Here is a 13447-nt window from a genome sequence, read left to right as displayed (position 1 = left end):
TTAAACAAAGTGCCTTTTCTTCTCAGGGAAATATGAAATGATTCATGGCTTGAGGTCTGTTGCTATATTGCCAGCTGCCTTGCCAGTGGCCAGCCCACAATGCTGCTTTTCCCCAAAGGCTATGGGTGTCCTGTAAGTGCTTTGTACAATAATGCTACTAATGTGTCTATTGCAGTAAACAGCAAGAAAAGTACAAACCTCCAACTCTGTATCCTCACACCTATTTGTGCAGGGTCAAGCACACAGGTGTCCAAGATGGATGGGTTTCTCTCTTCAGCAAGCACAGGACTTTTCTGTCTCCTGTGGCTCCTTTTGAGGAGACTACCCAGACATGCAGGAGGGAAATCCTCCTTTTGGTGCGATCACAACTGTTTCCATCAGAGCACTTTCCTTTTTGCATTTATCAAGCTCCCCTGCTAAAGACATGTTTATAATACTCTGTGGTAGTAGCCCAACTTTCCAGCCTCCAGCTATGTTTGGGGTGATTCCTGTAGAATAATGTCACAATTTTAATATCAAATTGGCTCAATTTGGACACATACTTTGACTTGTTTTACCATGGCAAGCTGTTCTATCCAGTACAACAAAGGCTGAAAACACCTTGTGACTGCATGAGGACTGGGGCTCAAGAGATCTGGGTCTTGTTCCTGGTTCTGGCACGGGGACTTGAGCAAGTCACTCAGTTGCCCATCTGTAAAATAGAAGCAGTAATACTCCTTTTTTCTCAGCTGCTCTAAGTGAATATGAGTCTTGCTGTGAGTATCCAGTCATGCTAAAAAAAACCCTTTTATTCCTTCATATCCTTTGGCACCTCTGAAAATTATTCCTGTCTTTTCTTTCAGCCTAGGTCCCCTGCACCTCTGCTCTCCTTTCCATATATCTCCTTTCCAGCTCCCTGCCTAATGGGCACCTCACCCTCTGTCATAGTTTGCACATGACTTTCAATGGTGGCTGCTCTTTCCTCAAAGGGTAGTGTTTGTTGTGACATCCTGTAGATGCAAGCCAGAGCATGGACAATTTGCTTTGCTTCAGGTTCCCTCTAGCTATATTAACTCTAAAAAATATAAAACTTTTCATAAACTCTAAATAAAACCTGTGTTCATTGGGAGAAGCTGATAGAAGCTGTGTCCATGCTAGGGGGGAAGAAGGGAGGAGAATTCAAGTTTCCTTGTCAAGGGTCTGGAACCAGGAATGTAGCTTTCTCAACCTAGCAGGCAGAGTGGAGGGACAGGTCTGCCAGTTGACCATATTGTAGCCACCGAAGCATTGCCTGATATGATGGCACTGGGAAGAACACTAGAAGAAGGGCTCTGCAAAGTAATAAATAGGTGGTTCAAAATCTCCTGACAATACCCTACTGTTTCTGTGTCAATTTGGCTTGTCTTTTTGTTTAACATAAGGATGTTTCAGGCTCATTTGGAAAAGGCCTTTCACCTGAAGTAATTGTCATTCACAGAAAGCAACCTGCAAGTGTCTGTGTTCAGCAATGCGAAGCAAATATGGGAAGGAGACACTTTGATCTTGCGCTGTGAAGTGAGCGGAGCGAAATACCCTTTGTCCGTGAACTGGTGGCATCTGAGAAAGAGTGGAGATCAGGCAGAACTTGTAGCTGGCATGGACCAGGATGGCAAACTGAGCCTGGGCCCCTCCTTCCAGGAGCACAGTGCTCAGGGGGACCTCAGACTAGAAAGGAAAGGTCCTACCACATTCATCTTGGCCATCTACAAGATTTTAGCCATCAGTGATGGAGGACCTTATAAATGTGAAGTGACAGAGTGGCATACTGACAGGAGCTGGAAACAGGCCCAAGAAACCTCTGTAGTGGTTAATCCTCTGAGTAAGTTGGTATAACCCTTTTTCTTACATTACAGTTGGATGCTCTCCTAGCTGAAGCAGTGTGGTTTATTTTTGAAAATGCAATGCAGTGAAGCAGTATTTCTGGGGAGTGTTCCAGGCTCTGCCATTGAGTCACAGTGCAACTGTAGGCAAATCACTTAAGAGCTGTATACTTCAGTTTCCCTACCTGTACCAGAAAGGAAATGCATCCTGCTTTCTTCATGGGAGGAATAATTAGCGATTGTTTGAGTCCTCCTAATCCAGGGGTGGGCAAAACATGGCCCCATGGGCCGGATGCGGCCCGCCAGGCCATTCTATCCAGCCTGCGGGGCCCCTAAAAAATTTAGAAAATTAATATTTATCTGCCCCTGCCTGCCTGTCATGCAGCCCTCGATGGCTTGCCAAAACTCAGTAAGCGGCCCTCCGCCCAAAATAATTGCCTGCCCCTGTCTAATCCCAGGTACCATGGAACTGCCAGTTTTTTCTTAGCTTCCACCATGGTCCCACAACTTCTTGAAGCACAAAATAAGGATATTTTTTCTTTTGGCACCATTGTTTGTGGAACTCAAATTGCACAACAGCTTGTACTGGGGTGTGCTACTAGGGTCCTGAGTGAGGGACCTTGATTTTTGGAGTGTGCAGAACAGAATTAAGGGTCATCATCAAAGCTCTGTGTGTGCAGGGCAGTGGTTGGGAAAGCAGCAGGCCAGGGTTTAGGCACGTTTCAGAGTTTTTTGTGTAGATTCAGGACTGGAATAGCATAGCGCAGGTCAAAGGGGAGGTGCATTAGCAGAACTGAGAAGTTCAGGAATGACAGAATGGAGTTTGCTTTTAATCAAGCCTGCATTGCCTGGGCAAGGTTTGTATGCTTCAGAACAGCCTAAGGTACATATTGTCAGCCTGGAGGCACATGGGCAGGACTGGGACAAGTAATGGCAGGGAATTATGGGCAACACTTCTCCTTGAAACATGAATTGGGATAAAGCTACTGGTTCCTCAGTGGCATGAGTACTGACAACCTGGTACCAATGATGGCCTTCCTCATTCACAGATCTGACTGCTGTGTTGACAGCCCGAACAGCAGACATCAAATTGACCCAAGATTTTGAACTCTTCTGCACCGTCTCAGTTGCTGACAAAGCACCCGTATCTGTCACTTGGCAATTTCTTCCCACCACAGAGAAGGGCAGCTATCAGCAACTAGTCAAACTCATGCCTGATGGTGCCATCAAATGGGGAACTACCACACTGCACTTACAGAAGAAGACCAAACTCTCAAAATCTACATCTTCTTTCCAGCTTGTAATCCACAGTGCCATGGAGCAGGATGAGGGGAGGTACAGGTGTGATGCAGAAGTCTGGAGGAAAAGCTCATTCCCAGCAGGACTTCCAGCTGCTGCAGTGATGTCTAACGCCGTGGCAATAAAGGTTAATCCACCAGGTGAGCTGCAGCAAATGTTTTTTCTCAGTAGCAGTTTGAAAGGGGATAATACAGGGAATGGCCGTTGGAAAGTCACTCTCACTTGTGTCAGGGGACTTGAACCAGGCAAAGCTGGAGGGTTCACTCCAGGCTCATTCAGTTGTTGACCCTGTCTGCTCAGACTGTTACCAGAGCAGGACACTTGAGGCCAGTGGTGGTTTTGAGAAGTGGGCAGGACTTTGACAATGATCTGCTGTCAATAAAGTGAATCCTTCAGCTGTTGTAAGTCAATGGGCATGTCTACACGTGCACTTTAATATGCAGCATCTTATTCTACTGCACATTAAAGTATCATGGCAAAAACAGTGCAACTATACTAATGTGAAGTGGAATAAGTCTACTCCACATTAAGCATCACTAAAAAGACATTTTTGTTGTTGTTGTGCATTAGGGCAGCCTAATGCACCTTAACCTACATCTATGTACTAAACCTAATGTGCAATAGCAAAAGCACACTAATGAATGTGTAGACATGCCCAGTGTAACTCTACTGAAGTCAGTAAGGCTCCAGCAGTTTACACCAGTTAGTGACTTGACCTCTGCAGAACATAGAGGAACACCTAGCCAGGCAAGTGACCCCCAAAGCTAGGCCTATGTTGCACTTGCTGAAGGAATTTTCTAGTAGTGGTTCTGCTAAGGAAGAAAATGTTAGCTTTTTTTTACATAAAATCTTTCCATTCAATTGTTGCCTTTACAATTCAGTGAACTGAAATCATACTCTCTCCATGCTCTGAAGTGCCAGGCTTGCTGAGGCAATAGGCTTAATATTTTCCCTCAAGTTCAACCTCCCTGCCCCGGCCTTTTCCCTAATGATCCATTTCCATGTGTTTCCTTTCTTCCTGGATTTTGTCAAAGGGGCTCTATGTTTTGCATCTGAAATACAGGTATTCAATGGGTGGGAGAACCTGGGAAGCAGTAACACAAAGGGGATTGAGTTGACACTGAGCAGTGAATTAGATTTCACGGATTTCATAGCTGTTAGTGCTGGAAGGGACCTCACGAGATCATCAGGTCCAGCCCCCCCGCCCAAGGGGCAGGAAGTCAGCTGGGGTCAAATGATCCCAGCAAGATAGGCATCCAGGTGTTTCTATGTAATGTGGAAATGTGTGATGTAAAATGGCAGGAAAAACATCAGTGGACTGGTATGTTGCTTTTGTTGGGGCACCCTAGTCACAGGAGCAAGAAGCCAAAGACCTTAATGACCCTTGAGATACCACAGTCATTCCTGGTCACTGCAATACTTCTGGAGGAGCCACAAAACTGCCCAGGGGACTGGAGGGATTGATTTGGCAGCTGCCAATCCCACCTGGGCAGGTACACATGCACCCCCTGAGTGTGGTGGTGCACCCCCTACAAAAAGGCAGGAGGTCACCACTCACCACCTGCTGCCAACACCACCAGCGGCATCTGTGGGCAGTTCGTGATTGCCATTGGCCACCGTCGACACTGCTGGTGGCATCTGTGGGTGGCTGCCGATCCCTGGTCGGCACTCACTACCCCCCCCACCTCCAACAGCGCCAGTGGCATCTGCGGGAGCTCCCTGCTTACCGCTGCCACGCTCCTGCTGATGCTGTACCCCCCCCAGCCGCCGGGGGCACATGTCATTCATGCACCTATGGAAAGGAACATAAGCACAAGAGAAGTAGATTACTCTATAGTAAACCTCTAGGAACTGCAGCGTGAACTACAGTCATGCCTTGGCAGGAAGGGGAAATGTGACAGTGCAGTTAGCATGCCAGTCACTTTCAGAGGAAAGAGAGCTCTTGAAACAGCATTGGCAGCCATCAGGGTAGACACATGACCAGAAAGGGGTGGGGCTTGAGGTATATATAGGCCCAGGGCCTGAGGTAGGCAGGCAGTCTCATCCAGGTAGCTGACAGGAAAGGAGTTTCTGATCAGGCCACTGAGAGAGTGACCCTGGCTCACACCACACGTCTGTGTTATGCAGCCTTAGGGCTGGGAGCTCAGCTGTAGGCCCAGTGGGACAGCCAGCATGCAGCCTGAGGGCTGGGGGGCAGCTGGTGGTTTGTGGAGGGGACTAAAGAGAGGTACAGAGGTCCCAACTGACTCAGGGAGAGAATGGCCAGAGGGCTCAGAGAGACAGCAGGGGCCAGAGGCTTGGAAAGAAAGCAGAGGGTCAGAGGGCCCATGAAGCAGGCAGGGCCAGGGTGCCCATAGGCCTCACTGGCCTAAGAGCTGGGCCAGGGCTCAGGAGGGACTGAAGGCCAAGAATGGCGACAGCTGGAGACTGGTGGGGCTGGAGAGCCCATAGATCTCAACTCACCTGGGAGAGGGACCAGGGTCTAAGGGGAAGGACCAAAGGGCAGGAGGGCCATGGCCAGAGAACAAGGGAGCCAGAGTGCCCATAGCGCAGAGAGGGGCTGGTGTAAGGATGAACAAAGCCAGGAGCCCATAGCCTGTAGGGGTGGTTATGTGTTTAGTGTGTGTGACATCTGTGAGGCATAGGCATGGGCATGGGTATTGGGGAGGACAGAACCCACTTCATTACCCCTTAAGGTAATGAGCACAGATGCCTGTGTTCATGAGTGTGAGAGCAAGCTCCCTGTTTCTAAAAGAGAAATACAGCATGCCATGGCAGATGAGGGGAAGGGGAGATTGCCCAAAGGGAGTGAAGTTAATAAGGATTGAGGGGGCTCCAGGGACCTCACTGCCACCCCTGGAGTGGGACCCTGTTACAGGAAGACAACAAGTGCATAGAATAGATCATTCCTAGTTCAGACATCTCTGACAGTTCAGCAACTTAGTTTGCCACACTGGGTAATACCTACAGTGCACCACACCATATTGTCCTGGGGAAGAGAAAGGAGAAACTCATTCATGCCATTTGCCAAAGCTGTGCACAGTGGGTTGTTTCTGTGCAGAGGCAGCATAGAAGGAGCCTGTGGTCCTAAGGTAACAATAGTGGTATTTGCTACATCTTTGCATGTGGGCATGCCTACACACGCATGCGCACGTGTGTGTTTTCATGTAATTTGAAACACTTGGGTTCTTTTGCATGCTCCAGCTGTTTCCAGGCTTGTCAGAGAGCAAAAAGCACATTGTCAGCAGGCAGGGTTCAAAGCAAGACAGGCAATGGGAGATTTTGCTTAATTAATTACATTGAAATTGGTTCTGTTTTCCCTTTCATATCTTTATGCACTAAAGAGAAAGGGAAGCAGCCTGTCTGCTTTTTATGGTAACTGATTTTCAGCAGTGCAGCCATGAGTGGCAAGCACTGGTAGCAAAGCACTCTGCATCCTATTGAGGTGATGTTTACAGGGGCTGCACCAGCAATTTCTCTCATCAGAATTTAACAGCAGCTCCCTTTGAGCCTAAGCCTAAACACAGGAATGTTTTTGCTCCTGTGAGTTGAGGGAGGCTACCACACTGACCACTCTAAAGTGGGATGTATCTGTTGGCTAGAGCTTGCAACTCAGCACAACTTTTGTGGGAAAGTCCCAGTTTTCTTGGACTTTTCTTGTGCTCCATAAGGGCCATCTTGCAAGCTAGCCTGACTCAACCCATCAGAGTGAAAGAGGCATTTTCTTGGCTCTGTCTGAAAACCTGACTGATGTTCCTATAGTTGTCTGCCTCCAAAAATCTTCAAGTGCTTTGCAAACTGTATACTACAGTTCCCACTCTCTGACTGCCATTTGCCCTGGGATGCAACACAACAGCTCTTCGTTAGTGCACAGTTGTAATGCATGGTGGTTGCCATCAAGGTGATTGTCCTGAGTGTCTAGAGCCAACCAGGAATGTGAGTCTTGGATAAGCCCACCCTTGTGGGATAGCTATTCTCTTGGCCAATCCTGGGGAATTTGAGGATGTCTAAAGCTAGCGCATGAGCCTCTATTGATTAAATTGAATTGAAATGGAAACTTCTAGTCAGTCTAGATCTTCTGTGATGCCCAAGGGACACAACACACTGACCAGTGGGTTACAAATGCCACCATTTGGGAACAGAAATGAAAAATAGTAATACCCTTTGAAATTAGAGGAGGGAAGCATAATGAGGGGAGCACAACAGGTAATCTAACTTGGGTAATGAAGCCTGGGATTAATGTCCCTCATCTCTTTACTGACTGAAAGCAGTCAAGGTCTTTTGGGGGAGTTTTTTGGGCCAGCCTGTGGTCCAGAAAGTGTACCTACAGCAGATCATTGCTGCTCCTCCACATCTAAGGTGACTATTTTGGGAGAAGGAGAGTATCCCCTACAGAGCCACCTGGCACACCTGGGGGCTTCCATGCTGTTGGCACTGGCCTTGCTGATTCCTGGAGCTGTTGCGATTTGGTTCCTAACTTCCCAAAGCAGGTTTTCCCTTCTGTTCTGAGGCTAGAGATCAGTTGCATCCTATCCCAATTAAAATGTCTGTGTGTGGTGGAGGGAGTGGGGAAGGGGGAGAACAATTCATGATTTTGTCGGGGAAAAAGGTCAGCTACTGCGTAGCACCCATACACCGAAGGGTGTGCTCATACACCGAAGAGCACTGGCCATGTCCCATCTCTGGGCTTGTTCCTAGCTGCGATCAATTCAGCACAGAACGAGGGAGTGTCAGCATGTGAGTTTATTGTTCTGCAGAGGGGTCACTCAGTGTCACAAAGACAGAGAGTTCCCCTGAACTGAGTTTACAGCTTGGCATTTATACATTAACCGTTACATTGTTGCGCGCACATTCAGGTTCTTCTGCTTGCCGTTACAAAGTTGCAAGATATGCAGAACAAGTTTAGGCTGCTTGAGACCAGTTTTGCAGTTAACAGTTTTGGTTACTGTCAGCAAAAGGTACATAGTTTGCTTACTGTCAGCAAAAGGCTATCTTTAAGCTTAGGGAAAGGTCATCTGCTTCTCATGGGTCATCTGTTTTTTTTTTAATGGTTGTTTTTCTTACACCTTTAATTCTACTTTCCTTCCCTTTTGGTCAGGCAGAGGTAGGGTCTGTGTCAACCTCCAAATCATAGAATCAGACTCCTTGATCTGGTAAGCCGTTTATCCAAGGGGTCTAAAGCCAGGCAACACTTCAGTTTCGCTTAGGGGCTATGTTCAGGGGCTGAATCTGTTTCCAGTTATGGTAAGTTAATCTGTTTACTCTTAAGATTGCTGGCTGTGTCTGGAGCCAGACCTGATGGGCAATACTTTTTAAGAGGTGAAAAACTAAAAAAAGGTGTAAACTCCAAGTGCTATCTGTCCTTGCATGCCTATCCACAGCCTTATTATGCCTCTTGTTGCATTTGGCTGCAAATCCTACTGTTGTTCTCTTGCTGAGTGAAGATCAGGGCTGTAGAACATACCCAATCTAGCCCACCCTCCCTGAAATGTTTTATGAGGTGGATCCTAGCATCAAGGCATTTTGATTGTTTTTTCAATTTGGGAGCAATGTGCAAACATCTCTAGTGAGATTTAAGATGTGGAAAGGGGGGGTAAAGAGAGAGAGAGAACAGGAGACAGGGAGGTAGGGAAGGCAGGGAGAAGAGAATGTTTTTTCAGGACAAATGGGGAGAGAATAGGTACTGTGAGGTACCAATTTGAGTACCTCGCTTTGTCCATAATGTCAAGTACTTAATTTATAGTAGATAGGCAGTCTCTTCTCACCTTCCTGATCTTCTCTAGACCAGTGTGATTGGTATTAAAGACTCCAGAGCTAATTTCTGTTCCCAGTTCTCTGTATGCTTAGCAGCATGGCACAGCCCTCTCAGCTACAGTAGTCAGCAAAGTAGAGCTGCCTTACTTAAATGCAAGAGTAAGGGATTCTAGGGCAGGATATAAGAACCATCTATCTGGGTGATTCATTCCCTCTTGCTGCCTCCTCCGAGCCACCCTCAACAAGACACAGGAGCCCTCAGCACAACCCACCCTTGTGTTCAGTGTCTGTTTTGCTAGTTTCTCTGCATCCTTAGCCTCTGCTGTGCAAGGTGATGAACTAGAGCTTGAAAAGAAAGAGAAAGGAAAGAGAAAAGGCTCCAGAGAAGCGGTCTCCCTGCTTAGACAGTGAATCTCACCATCCAATATAAGCAGTTTCTTGGAAAGCAGGGTTTGTGCATTGGGGCTGGGAGGTGTGGGTAGGAGACAATGTGTGTTTGTATGTTTTGTATTGCTTTCCCACAAGAAATTGAATCAGGAACAGGGGATGTGAAATCAAAACTAAGCCCTGTAAAGAGACCACATTAGCCAGATAAGTGACAGTATCATTCCAGGGGAGATGAATGCAGAACCGAAGGAAGGATTAGGATTTTTCTTGTGTTGGCATTAGTCATTCAGTGCTTAATTGAACAATTACCAGGTATAATGGCCGGGGACATTTGGAAACACATTGCAAGACTTCTAGTTAATAACCAAGGCAGACGGACGAAGCAGGAAATGTTACTGAAACCCACATAGGCTCTTTAGTTTTGCATGCAAAATAAGGCCATCATTATTCACCGTTTCCGAAGCTGTGCTTCTGTTTTTAATGCCGGTGTAAGTCTGGTGGTGAAAAATGCAGGAGACAAAAATGTCCTCTGCCTGCAGGACAGGGATTGAGCTGGGAACATGGCCAGTGCACCTCAGCTCTCCTATCACCCTCCCAAACTGCTTTCCCAGCTCTTCTCTGCTCAGTGCCACTGCCTGCCATAACCCTGAAGTCAAACCCTTGCTTCTGGCATCTTCTCCCTGCTCTAACCAAGGGGGTTCTTAATGTTTCTGGCCTTGTGGTTGTGTGTGAGGGTTTGAAGTGGCAATTTTGTTTAGAAGTAGCAGTTTGGGGAAATATGGGAGTAAGTGGCTGCCTATGAATGCAGGGGACTGGAATCAGAGGCATAAGGGGGTCTTTCCAATCCAATGTTGCTAACTGAAAGGAGAGCCCCACTGGAATCCATTTCTTGGCCACATACCTCCACTGTGTATTCTTGGCATTAGTCTCAGGCCCAGCAGTGCCACTGGAAAAGCCAGCACCACCTACCATTATGTAAAATAGGTAAGTACCAGGGAAGGTGATCCATTATTTAGCATGCTGCATTGGGGTATAACCTAACAGATACGGGGCTGAATATCAGCAGAAAATGTTTGTAGGAGGTCTGAAAGAGAAAGTGTGGCAGCCCCATCATTTGAGATCAGTTTAAACCTAAACTGGGCAAAATACTAGAAATACCTCAGAACTGGAACAATCCTGCATGGGAAGGAAGCTTGGTTGGGTGACTTTCCATCTCAGACTTCTCCCTGGTTCTCACTGGTGCATTTCTTTAGAAATGATCTAGTGGGCGAGTCTGCACTGAGAATTTCCAATTTAGGACTGGTTCCTGGTACTTAGATGTGCACACTTCAACATAGTGGTGGTAGGGCTGGCCAGGTTGGTTTGTTGTGCAGGTGCTTCTGGGGGATTGGTAGAAAAGGTGTGTTCATAGGTTTGCTTAAATGACAGAAATGTTGTAAACAGTGCAGTTAAGAAGACAGATTATAATTTGGGCCTGGAGTTCCTTAGACTGAGACTTATCACCTCAGTGCTGATTTCTTAAGACATGGTTTCAGTAAATGTACCCCTTTCCTACTGGTGCCCTGATACTGATAGCTGTTATATTAAGTATTCTTTGCTTCTTGATTTAGAAAGCAAGCTAAAACTAGACACACAGAAAAAATCCCTAGAGATCTCTGGAAGCACAGCTGCAGAAATCGAATGCAGAGTCCTATCACAGACGCAGAGGGATTCTCAGTTAACAGTTGCCTGGTACTTCCTACAACCTCCTCCAGCAGATGCAGCCCCACTCCGGATCATGAGGACAAACCTCAGCAACATTGTTGACTATGGGACAGAGTTCAGCTCTCCACTGCAGAAATCCAGATTCTACAGTGAGAGGGTCTCTAATGACCTATTCAAGCTACATATTCTGTCTGTGAATCACGGTGACCATGGCAGGTATTACTGTGTCGTGGAGGAGTGGCTCTGGCTGGCTGGTAGTGGCTGGTACAAATTCGGAGAGAAGGAATCAGAGAAGACCACACTGGAATTCAAGCTTTCAGGTAAATGGACTGACCCAGAAAGGGCTTAAAGCAGCTGTCTTCCTTGTAGGGAGCTGGGAGGTATATGCAAGTTTGCAAGGGATCTCATCCAAGGCAGGAGATGGGATGGCTGTGAACCTCTAAAAGGAAAAATATTACTTAGTAGGGTTGATCAAATCAGATCTGATCAGCCAAACCCAGCATCTTGTCCCCAACATCAGCTGACACCTAATGCCTTGAAAGCATGGCCTCTGTCCTTTCACAACCTCCATTATACAGTCAGTGCTCTTGGCTACGTAGGCAGTCAAACCAGTGGAGGAGAAATTCTTTCCCACCCCTTGTGAACAGCCACTTATTATCATCACAAAGTTTTCTAAATTGTAAAACAGTCTGGACATCACAAAAGCTTCTTGCCCCAATCATCACATTCTCTAATAAAGCAAAATTGCCCCTTAACCTTCACATAATATGTATACAAGCCTATGCCCTACCACACATCCCCTGCATGTTACTTCCTTTAGTCTTACTGTAATTATGTTGTATCTCCTCCCACCCTTCAGTCTACCTATTCTACCAATTTTTTGGTTCTGTTTCCATATCACCCTAATTTCTTCTCTTTGCATGACAACTCCTTGGGAATGGTGAACCTTTAAGATGCTAAGTTCTTAGGCTTTTTTTCTGTAAGCATTTGTTTTCTATTATCAGTGCATGTACAACCACAGGAAGCAAGGGTTGGATTCATAGCTGCAAAGACCTGATGCTTAGCACAGCTTGGGGTGGGGGAAGGAGAAGAGGCCTTTGGCAAAGGCTGACATGTTCTCTATTCCCAGCATTTGTGGTGTAGTGGTTCCCTTCCAAAGTCAGCAGATGGGGGCTGGAGGTGAGAGCAGAGCATGAGGTAGATTGAGCCCTAATAGGGCACATTGCGCACTAGCAGGTCACATGAATTCCTGTAACCCTGGAAAATAATTTAATTCCACTTACCGGAAGGGGCCCTTTAGCAGGCCACCCAAATCTCCCACAAACTGCATGGAAACTCATATCAACCTTTCAGCACTCCAGAACAAGCCTTTCTGCTCCTTCTGTAATGTTGGAATGCAATCTCCCCTTGACGACCTTTTCTCTTTGCTTCCTGCAACAGAAAATAAACTGCATGTTGAAAAAACAAACCACACCATCTCATCTATAGAAAATGAGGATGTGACCATGAACTGCATTGTGCAGAGCTCAGACGAACAAGCATCTCTCTTGTCTGTTGTCTGGTTTTACAAGTCCAAGCACTCTGGGAGAAAGCCCCTTGTGAAGGTGCATCACAAAGGCATGGTGGACATTGTCCAGAAGAATATGGCAGGGAGGCTGCAGTTTCTCCGCCCATCCTCTGGTGACTTCAGTCTCGTGATGAGGAATGTGGAGCTGAGTGACAGTGGTGTGTACTACTGCCAGGTGGAAGAATGGGTGTACAAGAACAGCAATGGAGCTTGGGTTCAGCAGGCCTCGGAGCTATCAGGGTACACAAGTCTGACAGCACTTTCTCCAGGTAATGCTTGTATTGCACCACATCCAGGTCTCCTGCCTATGATACTACTCATCTCAAGCACATACCTGCCACATCTCTTAGGGGTTCTTGTGTAGTCAGGGTGGAGGTGCACTGGCAGGCTACAACTGGAGACCCAGGACTGTCGTATTGGGGGTGCCTCAAGGCCAAGACAAGGGAGCACTTGCAGAGCTTGGCTAGGTGCCTTCAGGATGCACCAGCAGGGAGTAAAGTATGTTAATATAGTTTCATAGTTTCTAGGGTCAGAAGGGACCTCAGCAGATCATTTAGTCTGACCCCCTGCCATGGCAGGAAAGAGTACTGGGGTCAAATGACCCCAGCAAGGTGTTCATCTAACCTCCTCTTAAAAACCCCCAGGGTAGGAGCCTGCACCACCTCTCTTGGAAGTTGGTTCCAGACCCTAGCCGCCCTGACCGTGAAGTAGCACCTCCTGATATCTAACCTAAACCTACCCTCTGCCAGCTTGTGACCGTTATTCCTGGTCACTCCTGGCGGTGCTCGGGGGAACAGTGACTCCCCCAATGCCTGCTGATCCCCCCTGACTAGTTTATAACAGGCCACAAGATCCCCCCTCAGCCTTCTCTTTTGGAGGCTGAACAGGTTCAGGTCCT

The 13447-nt window shown here is 47.1% G+C and overlaps 1 protein-coding gene across 1 annotated transcript in view; it reads left to right on the top strand.

The window, feature by feature from the left end:
• The window catches only part of LOC109302344 (immunoglobulin superfamily member 2-like), a 34813-nt gene that overhangs the window by 15631 nt on the left and 5735 nt on the right, over positions 1-13447 (top strand). The window contains exons 5-8 of the mRNA XM_019523904.1: positions 1457-1837; positions 2888-3277; positions 10889-11302; positions 12423-12818. Coding sequence (XP_019379449.1) covers positions 1457-1837; positions 2888-3277; positions 10889-11302; positions 12423-12818 — 1581 coding nt within the window. The remainder of the gene's footprint in view (positions 1-1456; positions 1838-2887; positions 3278-10888; positions 11303-12422; positions 12819-13447) is intronic.

Source organism: Gavialis gangeticus, unplaced genomic scaffold (assembly GCF_001723915.1).
Source record: "Gavialis gangeticus isolate Ggan-Ray unplaced genomic scaffold, GavGan_comp1, whole genome shotgun sequence".
NCBI lineage: Eukaryota > Metazoa > Chordata > Crocodylia > Gavialidae > Gavialis > Gavialis gangeticus.
This window is presented reverse-complemented; position numbering and strand designations above follow the sequence as displayed.